Here is a 12,456-nt window from a genome sequence, read left to right as displayed (position 1 = left end):
AAGAGCTGTGGTTTACCCCTCTTTTGCACCGGTTAGACTGTAAGATCATCAGCGCAAGAGCTGTATTTTTGTTCTGTGCTGGGCGCTGTACCAACACAACAGGCCCTGATCCCCGATCGCGGCTCAGGGAATACAGAAGTCCAGGGCAAGGGAGAATCTGTCCCGAGGCCATCAGAACACCGCAAGACCGGGGACCGGCCGGCAGACAGGTACAAACGTGGTCACCCCAGCCCGCGAAGGGAAGCAGCGAGGGAAAGGGCTGCGCGAGCCGCTTTCAAACAGTGACGGAATTTGATTCTGAAACATGAGACACATTGTCTCTAACCTCAGCTGCATGGCTCAGCATTTCCTATTTAAAGGATCAGACACAAGAGGCAAGGAGCAGGAAACCTAGCTCCTGCCCCGCACACCCAGCGCGCGCCAGCGTCCCTCCTCGACCACATCCGTTTCTCCAGCAGAGCCGTGCTGGGCAACTCGCTCAGCCCCACAGGGCTCCGGGAAACCCGCGGGCAAAGACGGAAGCAGAGCGCGACAGGGGGTGCGTTGAAGACAGGTGGCCTCGAGAAACCAGAGGCACTTGAGAGGCATCTGCAGTGGTGGGGAGGAAACAAATCCAGATCCTAGCCCTGGTTCGGGCTCTTGCTGCCTGGCCCGCAGTGAAACTGAAGCCCCATCGTGTGCGTTCTCTGCATGCTCCCCGAGACCACGTTAAACAACGCCAACAAGGACCTCCTGTAGGCACTGCTGAGGGGGGAGCAGGACGCACCCTGCCCACCCAACACCAGGAATTAAGAAGCTAAAGGGAGCAAGTATCCTCTGTTCTTAGCTGCCCCTGTCCTTGTACACCTCGACTGCCAACCCCGCAGAACCTGGCACGGAAATGGGGCATGCTGGATGCTCCAGGCAATACATGCAACAGGCGGATTCGCCACGTGGGAGGGGTTTTCCTTGTTCTCAGTGAGGGAGAGGATGCGGGAATTCCCCTACTGTTCTCCATTGTTCCCAATGGAGGGGAGCAGATGGGGGAATTCCCCCATTGTTCTCCAACGGGGGATAGTCCATTGTTCTCAATGGAGGGAGGGGAGGAGGGAATTCCCCCACTGTTCTCCAGCAGGGAAATATTCCATTGTTCTCAGTGGGGGGATTCCCCCACTGTTCTCCAGAAGGGGGATACTCCATTGTTCCCAATGGGGACAGCGGATGGGGGGGATTCCCATTGGGTGCTAAGCTCTTTTGACACCCTGCCCCCGTCCTGGAGCAGAGAAAGAGCAGAGCAGGGTGTGGGTCTGGACTGCAGCATGCAGTCCAATCAGGCAGCAGTCTGGACCATCGCAGCAAGGCCCCGGGAAGCTCTGGGGTGACCGTCACTGTGCCATCTCCTCCCCAGACCTACCTACCCCCAACGAGCTCAGCAGGGAACCAGGCCCTAGTCGGACTCACCAGCAAATGCAGAGAAAACATGTCCCTGCCCATCTATTAAGAGCCCCCCGGGCAGGAGCTGGATGCTTAAATCTCTGTGCTCCTGGGAGGGGTCCGCCCCAAGCGTGTCCAGCACCTCCCCTGCGCCCAAGGCCCAGTCCACGCACAGGAGGCTCCCGTGCTGCAGGGCCTTGAAGGCTGCCTGGCTCACGGCTCTGAACAGATTAATTTCTATCCGTGGCTGAAATAAATGTTAAGCGAGTGTCCATCTGCCCCACGCTCCCCAATGCTCAGAGGAAGGCTGGGGCTGATGAGAAACCTCGCCCGGAGCGCTCATCTCGCTGCGCCAGTAACTGACGGCTTCCTGGACTTAGCAAGGTCACGTAATGATGGGTCCCGTTACCCTACCGAAGGGGGTAATTATACAGACCTCCACGCAATGCACTGGGGAGACCTCGGCTCAATTCCCCACCCCGCTTTGTCTGTGCCTCGGACCCCCGCCGGTAACGTGAGGATAACGGATCTGCCCCTGGGTCCCCAGGGGGTCGTGAAGATAGACTGCGTAGAGCGTCGAGGTCCGCTGATGAAAAGCAGTAGATAGGAGCTAGGTGGTTTTACACACATACAGAGTGAGATTCTCTCATAAAAAGGGGACAATACGGGCCAGAATTCAGGCTCTACATTAGCGAAATTTGCATATATCAATCCACATTGTAGTCACGTGACGCAAACTGTCCACCTGTTTATAGGGAACCATATCTGAGCATCTGGATCTTTAATGAATTTGTCTTCACACGTCTCTCTGAGGTAGGGCCATACTACTGCCCGCACTTTGAGCTGAGGCAAAGAGAAATTAAATGCCTTTCCCAGGAAGCCTATTGCAAAGCAGGGAATCGAACCGGCAGCCCCTAGGTAACACCCTAACCACTGGACCATGCTCCAGCTCACTAGCACGGGAGTGCATTGCACTGGTGCAAACGGCAATCCCTTGGGAACAAGCTGTGCTTTCCAACCTGCATGCAACCCGGAAAGCTGCTCCACAAAAGCAAAGCAAGAACAAAATGGACAGGCGTCCGGGGCAAACCCAGCTACTCAAACACAGCAATGATAAGATAGGCTTCCGTGACCCAATTAACACACAAAGGGCTGGGATGGAGGCTTTGGGGCCGAAGGGACACTCATTGTGGGAAGCAGAAGAGCAGTTCAGCCCACAAAGGTCTCTTTGTTTGAGGGTTTTTTCCCCTCTCCTGCCTAACGCCCCCGTGGCTTGGAAGCACAAAGCAGGATGAACTCGGGTCTGTATCAAATCTGTGTGCAAAACAATCGCAACGTGAACCTTGCCAAGCTGAGAAAATCTGGCCATTTTTCTCCGTGTTCCCCCTTTCACAGCCCTCTCTCAGAGTCTTCATGATCAAATGCATCCCACAGCTTGGACCAGCTGCTCAAGGAGTCTAGGAATGGGACATGGGCCCTTTCCCCCATAGAGGGCGCTGGATCCGATCCGGCCCCAGGACGGGGGACTGGCTGGCTCAGGGGGGCAGGGAATGGGACATGGGGGCTCTCCCCTCTGTGGGGTGCCAGCTCCGATCTGACCCCAGGGCAGGAGACTGGATGGCTCAGGGTGGTGGGGAATGGGGCCTTTCCCCTCTAGGGGGTGCTGGCTCCAATCCGGCCCCAGGGTGGGGGGCTGGTTGGCTCGGAGTGGGAGAGGGGGAAAGGGAGGGAAGGAGTCACCACTTTTAATCCAGTGCAGGTTATTAGTAACTGGCAGCCGTTAGCCTGAGCTCCACGGGGGAGGGTTTGAGACGCCATCTCTGACCACAGCTCATTAAACACCCACTTACCAGCACCCCTCTCTGCAGAGCAACCCCGAGACCCAACTCCCCCCTGCCTGCCCCCGTGGGGCTGGGACAGGGGCTCGCGTCACACCCGGGACAGTTAATCTGCAAGTACATTCAGGGCTGGGGAAGAGCCGGGGGGGGGGAGGACATAAACGGATGGCAGCAGCATACCACCCACATCCTATAGCCCCTCTCCCCCCCAAACTCTGCACCCCCAGAAACCAGCACTGCAGAGCCCGGAGGACACGGTGTATGGTTAAGCAAACTGCCCGTGATTCTGAAAAGCCCCCCCAGCCCCAAAACCACATTAAAGTCAGATAGGAAATGTCACCACCTCTGGCACCAGGTCCCTGCAACCTCTGACCAGGGTCACCCATGCAGATCCAGGGGGGCACAACACTTTACTGTCCAAATCTGTTCTGCTTTGTTTACGGGAGGTTCAGAGGTCGAGTCCAGCTCAGGAGGGGGGCTTTTGGGAAACCACACCGACTAACCAGGGAGCAACGACCGGTTCCCATAGGATGCCTCCTGCCACCCTGGCCAGAAGCAGGAGTGGAATCAGGACGCTTAGCTGCACTGGAGTGGTCTGTAAACACTTCCGGGTGTGTGAATCTCACCCCGACATTCAGGGAACGAAAATCTAATGCAAGCTCAGAACTGGAGCATGGGGGGATGTCAATTGCAAATTCCCACACTAGCCCAAGGACCCTGTTACAGCCAGAACTAAACATGTGGATTTAAACCAATTTAGCTAATCCAGTTCACATGTCTGTGTAGACTCTCGGATTCTGGTTTACGGGCTGGTTTACACCCTATTACACCAGCGTTTCACTGTCTCCCATCAACTGATCTTTGGGCTTAAATTGCTACAATCAGTGCAGGGTTGGGTTTTTTTAAACCAGCATGACTCTCTTTTGCTCAGAGTTTAACCCAGGCTTAATTCGGTTTCACTTAGAACTTTTACCAGTGCAATGACGCCAGCTCGGGGGATGGTGTTATCTATCCCACCCCTAGTCTGGCCACAGTTATAACAGGCTAATGGTACTTTATACCGAAATAGCTTATTTCCCCTTTATCCCGCTATAACAGCGGCCAGCCTAGGGCTGTGTCACCCCTCTACCTAGACCCGGATAGTTCTAGCAGACCTACATTCTAGAGCGGACAAGGCCGCAGGAGCAGCGTGGATGCAATCCATTTCTGATCCATCTACCACAATACAAGGGCCAGCAAAGGAAAGCCACACCAGCACCGTTTACCCTCCTTGGCACAGCAGATGCCTAACGTTCACATTTTGCATTTGGACGGGGAGGTCACGGCCCAGGCTACGGTCCCCAGGCCAGCTGGCTGTCTAACACACAGTGGGAGGAGCGCCCTTTCCCCTAGCAAAAACGGTACAGATTTGCTCACAATCCCGCTCTAAATCCCCTGTGTTATGCGTATGCAAGTTTAATAAGCCAGGTGGGCCAGCTGACTCGTTCACATGGTTTATCAGCTTTGCAGGGTGTTTGGCAGGCCTGCATGTTCATTTCAGAGTCTCCTCTCTCAGCTCATGTGCCACACGCACCAAAGAAAACCCCAGCAATATTAGGGTTTTCATTTTTTTTTTTTTTAAGGGTGCTGTTCTGGTGGAAACAGTCCTGCTACAATTCCAGCCGTTGGGGATTTTTAAAAGAACAGTCAAGGTTTACGGCTCTCCCTTCTCTGCTACCAGGAATAATTGCCTATTCGAAGGTTGCAACTGGGATCTCTGCTTCTTTACTAGCCAATATTTCTTCCCTTCCTCCGCGGAGTGTGCCCCTCCTTGATCTGTTATCGTAGGATTGCTTGTGCACTGGGAACTGCCTGCAGGCTGGTGAGCCAGCATAAGGTTAGAGAAGAGTGTGTAGGGCTGCTAGTGATTTTCCCAAAGTGACTATGGGGTTTAGGAGCATGTAGGAATCATGCATCTAAATCTCCTAGACAAAAGCCGTGGCCCCTTAGCATGTCGTCTCAGGCCCAGGGGAAGGAGAATTATCAGGGTAGAGATCAGGGCAGCCGTTTGAGGCAGTGAGGTGTGCTGGTTAAGCCCTAGGAAACTTGAGTCCTAGCCCCAGCTCTGCCACTGATCAGCCGTGTGACCTTAGGCAAGCCCCATCACCTCAGTTTCCCCATTCATCCAAGGAAGAGCGATTCTCTCCACTGTGGGGAATTACTAGGTGCAATTTCATCTCTTGCATGGAGCAGGCCAGACTCCAAGGGCAGAGAGGCCCAATGGTTAGTGAGCTAGTCTGGAGACAAGGCCTCAGCTCTGCCACAAGCTCCCTGTGGGACCGCAGGTTATGTCACTTCGCCCCTATATGCCTCAGTTTCCTCATCTGTCAAATGGGGGTAACAATCCTGCCCTGCCTCAGGGCTTGGCGAGGATAAACAAGCTCGAGAGGGTGGGGGGCTTGGGAGCCACAGAAGCGCCTAAGAGACGCAGACTAGCTGACTGCAGTGGGTCCCACCAGCCTGACGAGATCCACAGGGCCACCCCTGAGAATCGGAGAGGAAAACCTGGCTTTTCTGTACCCAAACATCTCAAAAGCCACCCAGCATCCTCACCTGAGAGCTGCCGCAAGTGCCGAGCGCTCCCAACGCCTGCTCGGCTCTGTGCCCGGCTGCAGTAGGTGTAACCCAACATCAGATAGAATTAAACCTCCCCACCTCACGGATCCAGCCGCTGATTAACCCTCTCTCCCGCCCCAGACTTGTTGAGACACTGTACGGGTCTCTCAGCTGCCTGGGGGGGAAGGGGGGGGTGGTTCTATAAAATTAATCTACATAAATAGCTCGGAGGACACATTTGGGCCAGGGATCCGGTGCAGGGAGCCAGGAGGAGATGCTTATGCAAAGGGGAATGTTTCCGGGTGCCTGAATAGGCAGTTTACAAAGGCAAGGGGACAGAGAGGAGAGAGCTGGGACGCCAGAGCCCAGGGCTCTATTCCCACCTCTGCCACTGACCTGCTGGGAGACTTTGCACAAGTCACCTCCCTGCTCTGTGCCTCGGTTTCCCCCTCTGGAGACCGGGAATAATGATCTTGAGCTCCCTGGGAAAGCACTAGATAAGAGATAGGCACCCTCTGTATAAGCAGCAGGGACTCCGTACTTGTATCTTCGGTACTTATCTGACACATCTGAGCACCTCCCAAGGTCTAACGTATTCAGCCTCCCACACATCGGGGGGGGCAGGACAGGGCTGTCATCCCCACGGTCCTGAGGGGCAGAAACTGAGTGACTTGGCCAAGAACGTGCAAGGAGTCAGTGCCAGGCAGAGATTGAACCCTGGTCTCCCAAGGGCCCCGACCCTCCTTCCCCATCAGGTATGGCAGGGTCGCTGTGGGAACAGCCCCCGAACAACTCACGCTCCAAGCCCAGAGAGCTGGGACACCTGGTAAAATCTGATCCGCTCGGTAGACGGCGTAGCTTGGGGCGAGCTGCTCACCCCCGAGGTGTGGAGGATTCATTAGCAAAGGGCATGCGGGGCAGGGGGTAGGCCACTGAACAGGAGGCTCAGGCCACCTGGGCAAGTCATTGCGCCGCTCTGTGCCTCAGTTTCCCCTCCCTGCCTCTTGCCTGCTCAGGCGGCAAGCTCTCCAGGAGAAGGGGTAAGTGCAGCACCTGGCACAATGAGGCTCTGCTCCCCATTGGGGTGCCTAGGCGGCGCCGTCCTGCACCCCAGACAAGGCAGGCGCCTCTGCTCTGCACTCTGCCTGATTTAGGGCCTTTTAGACCAATTTTCTTTGCCCTTTCTGCAGCTCATCCAGCTCAGAGCCAGGTTACTGACAGCACGGCCCGTGGAACTGTGGGCTCAGGGGTCACGACCAGCAGGCCTCAATCCCTGTGCTCCCAGCCCTGCCCACTAAGACCCCCGGCTAGGGAGGAAATCAGTGTCTGAACTAAACCAGAACCCAAACTCCCTGCCTCCTTCCGCTCAGCAGAGAGTGCGGCTATGCAACAGCCTGCCGGGGCAGGAGCAATCGCCATTTCTCCTGCAGAAGGGAACCTTCAAGGTCTTCTAACCCACAGCCCCCAGGACGCGTTGACAATGGGGGGGGGGGGGGGGTCGCACTGAAGTACCTTCACCAGTGCACCGCTCTTGTGCGAACACGCCGCACGCCGGGGCGAATCGCGGTTCCTACCGGGGCCACGTCCTGCTAACAGCCCGTGTGGCCGCACGCACTACGGAGGAATTTTTCCTACCCCCCTCCCACCCGACAGCGGAGTCTCTCAGCCCAGAGCGAGGTGTGGGCTGCCCCGGGGTCCGGCCGGCGCTCCCCTACCCCGGCAGTGCGACCCCTCGTCCGAGCCATCGAAGCAGTCCTGAAGGCCGTTGCACAGCTTGCTCATGGGTATGCACAGCTCCGTGCCCAGGCAGTTATGCTCATTGGGTTGGCACCGCGACACCTTGCTCTGCAGACCTGGAAGAGAGCAGAACACCAGAGAGATTGAGCCGAGAGGGGAAGGGAATCGCTCGACACAGCAACACCTGGCAGCTGCAGCAAGGACCAGAGGCTGCGGCTGGGCCTGGCCCACGCAAGCAATGAGAACCCAGCCCCTGGCAGCTCCCCGATCAGGATCCCTCCCTTCCTCCCAGCGCCCTGCCACTCCCATCAGTGCAAAAGGACCCACTCACATTTCATACCCGCTGGGCTCTGATGCAAACACCCACAGGCGACACAAAGCCACACGCAACTGGAGCTGAGGGAGAACCGTACCATTTGCAAGACAGACCTGGGGGATGTCTACACTGCAGGTTTACTGCATATTCTTACCGCCCCCCATCATCCCCACACCAAATCCGCCCATGTGCGCAGAACCCATGTTCACATGCATGGCTGGGGCGTGGGGCAAGGAGACCAAACCGCACTCGTTTCCAATGAGACTTCAGTGCTACTGTCACTTGGCTGCTTTTGAAAATCGGACTCCCATGAGCATGTCTACACTGCACAAACCCCGGGCTCCGACTCTGGCTTGAGCCCAAAGCCCCCTTTCATCTACACACAACTCTATCTGGCAAATAGTGAATCCCCTTGCCCAGGCTCTAGGACTGGGCAAGGCGGAGGGGCCAAGCCTCTTGTTTTGCAGTGTGGACGCAGCTTGGGCCCAGGTCCCCCAGACTCATGTCCCAAGAGTCTACCAATGCTATCCCACAATCCCACAGGCCAGCGCTCCTGGGGGGAGCCATAGCTAGGGTCTCCCATCCAAAGCACTGCCCCCACTCCACCCAGCTTCACTCCCGAGATCCAACAAATACAGCACACAGGGTGGGTCCCGCCTGGGCTCCTCCGTGCAGGGACGCACTGAGAGGGGCCGGATTTGCAAGGATCCAGTATCCCATGCAGAGCAAAGGGAGAGACCAGATTAACCGCGGCGGAGGGAACCAGTGCCCTGGCTGCAGCTTTGGCCCCCGGCGGGTGGCTCCGTCTCCCTACCCGTGCGGGCATCTGTGTAGATATTTCACCCCGGTAAGGAAACAGAACCCAGTGTTCACACAGCACTTTTACTGACCAGCTCGTCAGACACAGCAAACTTCACCCCCGAGAGCGACCCCTCCAAGACCCCTCCTTCCTGCGCCACCCTCCCTGGGCCAGCGTCTCCCAGTCTCCCCCATCCGACAGGGCGTGTCAGCCGGCTCCTTCCTACAGCCCGGGACACACCAGAACGGACACAACCACAGTGTTCCTGACGTGCCCACTCCCCCCAAGAATGGGGCCTGGACAGGAAAGGGGGCCTGCCGCATGGGAAAGGGAACCCAAGGGACAGAGGAAGCGCCCAGCGACGGGTGCCTTGTGGGGTTCCCTGGCTGGGGCAGCCATTCCACGGCGTAGCATGGGCTGTGATTAGCTCTGCGTCCTAACTTAGGGGCTGCCCCCCAACACAGTATCCAACCCCGACACGGCCCCTCGGAGAGACGGGGACGGATCATTATTCCCATGAGGAACAGAGAGAGACTTGCCCAAGATCACCCCAGGAGAGCAAAGAATTGAAGGCAGGTCTCCCGTTCCCCTAACCAGCTGTGCTGTGCCCTCCTCTCTCCTCCCGCAACAGCCATCCCGGCCATGCCACAGCCTGCCACGCACGGTGCCGGCATCACCGCTCCGCTTTGGCACTGGACTGGAGGGTGGAATCCTGCACGAGGAGGAAGAGAATCCAGCTCCTGCAGCGGTCTGGGCTCTGCGGGGCACCCGGGGCTCACGAACAAAGCCAGTGAGCAGGGCTGACTGCACAGGGAGGCAATCCGCCCAGTCAGACGGTGCCATTTTGACCGCCATTTTGCAGAGCAGCATAAATGCAACACAAATGCTTTACAACCACAGAGGCAGTCCCTGTCCCGCGCGGGCGGCGGTCTAACCCAGCCGGAGGGGTATGTGCGAGGACAGCTCAAGCACAGAATAGGGACGGCCATCGATGCAGGAAGTCATGGAGATGTGTCGCTGAACGGAGAAGAGAGCCAGTTCCAAGCTTAGAGACCCGCGGGAAGAAGGGGCAACGTAGCAGGGAGGGGAAAGGGGACGCGACATCCCTGTGGAGTGGGACATGCAGGAACTGGAGTTTTCCCGTGTTGACGCACGATCTCTCCTTCAGCTGCAGACACACGCACTCGCTCACTGAGGGTGCATCTGAAAGTCGTTCGCTTGAGCTGATGGGCTAGCGACTTCGGCCAGGGCAAGGCCTCTGCCAGCCCCAGTCCCTGGGGGAAAAGGGTTTGTCCAGGCCAGGGCTCCGGGGCAACTGCTCCCTTTCACAAGGTTCATTCCATGCACCAGCGAATGGTGCAGGGAACTGGGAAGAAGGGGCGTTGATTCGATTTTCATTTTGTTTGGCTGAGAAGAGAAGAGCCTCGGGGTGGAAGTGGCACGAGGAGAGGCGGGGGTAGGAGATGCACAGACGCGCTCTCCTCTTCTCACAGGGCCGGCCTGCCTCCTGTATTTTTCCTAACCCTGAACGAGACCTATTCAGCATAGTTCCTAGACAGAGGTCTTCACGCATCTCTCTGCCCTCCAGCCTCACTCGCACAGGCTCAAAACAGCCAATCATCACTTGGTGACTCGAAAGGGAAGTTCAGACCCAGTGTGCCAAGCTCCCGGCTAACAGCAAAACCTACAAGCCACCAGAAAAGCTCAGGCCGTGAAACACAGAGCCCCGTTTCTCTGCCTCATGCGACAGAGGCAGGAAAACATTTCAATGCCACGAGGAAACCTGGCCAATGGATCCAGACAGGAACATGCAACCCCAACAACTCTTTGCACGAATCCCCCGGCTTCTAAGGGGGCAACATTTATTCCTCTTTGTTTGTTTCGGTTGCAGTGACTTTAAAAGGCCACCCATTAGGAAGGATTCTGTTTATACGGCCCCTCCGGTTTCTATTTGGCCTAGTGGGTTAGAACAGGGAGGGACTGGGAGCTAGGACCCCTAGTTCTACTCCTGGCTTTGAAAGGGGAGAGGGATCTAGTGATTAGAGCAGGGAACCGGCACCCAGGGCTCCTGGGTTCTGTTCCAAACTCTGCCACCGCTTGTCTTTGCATCTCCCTCTCTTTTCCCCTCTGGAGGGGAACGCTGTTTGATTTATAACCAGGCAACTCCGTAGGTTAAGAGCCTTCTTAACAGCTCCTGCACAATAGTTTCTGTCTCTAAAGAGAGCTCTATCTAAATAAAACCACTCTCCTAGGCTCAGAATAATTGCAAATTAAGGGTTAATTAGCCGTGTTTCCAAACACGTCAAGGGAAGGCACCCATAGGAAGCACGCAGTCGATCAGTCAAAACGGATCTCCCTGCCCATTATCCCTGTGGAAAGAGCAGATCAACTACTTATCACAAACGGGGCAGGATTAATTTACAAGCCACTTTGTTTCCTTTCAACTGCATTTGCTCGTTAATAAATGAGCCAATTTATTACATGTGACAAGCCTGTGGTACACCCCAAAGGGCTGACTTAGACATGAATTTTTAACCTCAGAAAACCACTTGAAAAGAAGCAATTCTTCCCCCCACAAATGCAGCCTGTAACTGATCTGGCACCAGCCCAAAGACACATAAAAATGGGAAAAAGCTACAAGTGAAGAGATAAGAGGGCACGAAGCGAGGACTGGAGACTTCACAAGCTACGTGGCTTGAGTGTCAGAGACGGAAAGGAACATTCAAATAAAACCCACTTGGGAGACTCACCCGAGTGCTGAGAAGACTGCACTTTCCCAGGTTACAGCCACAACCCCGATTCTTATTATTTAGCATTGGGATTGCGCCCCCAGGCCTGGGTCAAGGCACCATTGTGCTAGGCACGTACAAACACAACAAAAATAGACAGCCCGTGCACCCAGGAGCTCACAGCCTAAGGCCTGGCCTGCACACCGGTATCATACTGGTGTACGTATGAAGGCGACAGGGGTGCATTTTCAACTAGAAGAGCCACCCCGTACAACCCCTAACGGAGATGCACTTAGACTGGTCTAGCTCAATTAGTGACACCAATATAAACACTTTGACACTGGTATAGCTGTGTCCACATTGGGCCAGGTCACCTCGGACCGGGGATGTGGGGAGGAAATGCTTCTGCCCTCCAGAACCCTACTGCCGTTTTCAGGGAGAGCTGCAGCCGCACGGCAGCCACCGTCCGTGAAGGTCGCTGGTTAGAGTCCAGGGGGAAGCTGATCTTCGCTCTGGGACAGTGCGCTAAGCTGGGACTCCGCAGACCTGGGTTCGAGCCATGGCTCGGCTGCGTGGTCCTGGGGAAGTCACTTCCCCGCTGTGTGCCTCCGTTTCCCTTCCCCTCTCTTCATCCGTCTGGCCTAGTTAGCCTGTGAGCTCTTCCGGGTAGGGATGGTCTCTCATGAGGAGTCTGTGCAGCCTTTTGAACAACAGGGGGGACCCTGATCTCAGAGGGGGCCTCCGGAGGCTACATAATACACAATAACGTGGAGGGAGGGGGAGGTTCTGCTTCCAGGCCCAAGCAGCAGTGGGGGGGGAGGGAGATTCGGAACCGCGGGCAAGTTTGTCAAAGGGGAGCAATCTCGGGAAAATCCACTCCAGGATCTCGCATACGCTTCCAGTTAATTTCCACAAACCTAGCCTGCCTCTTGCCTCTTTGAGCTGCCAGGAGCATGCTGCAAAGCCGCGAGGACGGTCTAGGGACGCTGCTCACAGAGGAGAGCTCCGGCCCAGGATTCTTGCCCGCTA

The 12,456-nt window shown here is 56.2% G+C and overlaps 1 protein-coding gene across 3 annotated transcripts in view; it reads right to left on the bottom strand.

The window, feature by feature from the left end:
• Window positions 1-12,456, bottom strand: part of LRP1 (LDL receptor related protein 1) — a 177,105-nt gene that overhangs the window by 112,943 nt on the left and 51,706 nt on the right. For all 3 annotated transcript variants that reach the window (XM_037883672.2, XM_037883673.2, XM_043532632.1), the window contains exon 3: window positions 7,562-7,699. In XM_037883672.2, the coding sequence (XP_037739600.1) occupies window positions 7,562-7,699 (138 nt within the window). The remainder of the gene's footprint in view (window positions 1-7,561; window positions 7,700-12,456) is intronic.

This window comes from Chelonia mydas, chromosome 20, assembly GCF_015237465.2.
Source record: "Chelonia mydas isolate rCheMyd1 chromosome 20, rCheMyd1.pri.v2, whole genome shotgun sequence".
NCBI lineage: Eukaryota > Metazoa > Chordata > Testudines > Cheloniidae > Chelonia > Chelonia mydas.
Note: the sequence above shows the minus strand (reverse complement) of the source record. Positions and strands in the feature narration are given on the sequence as shown.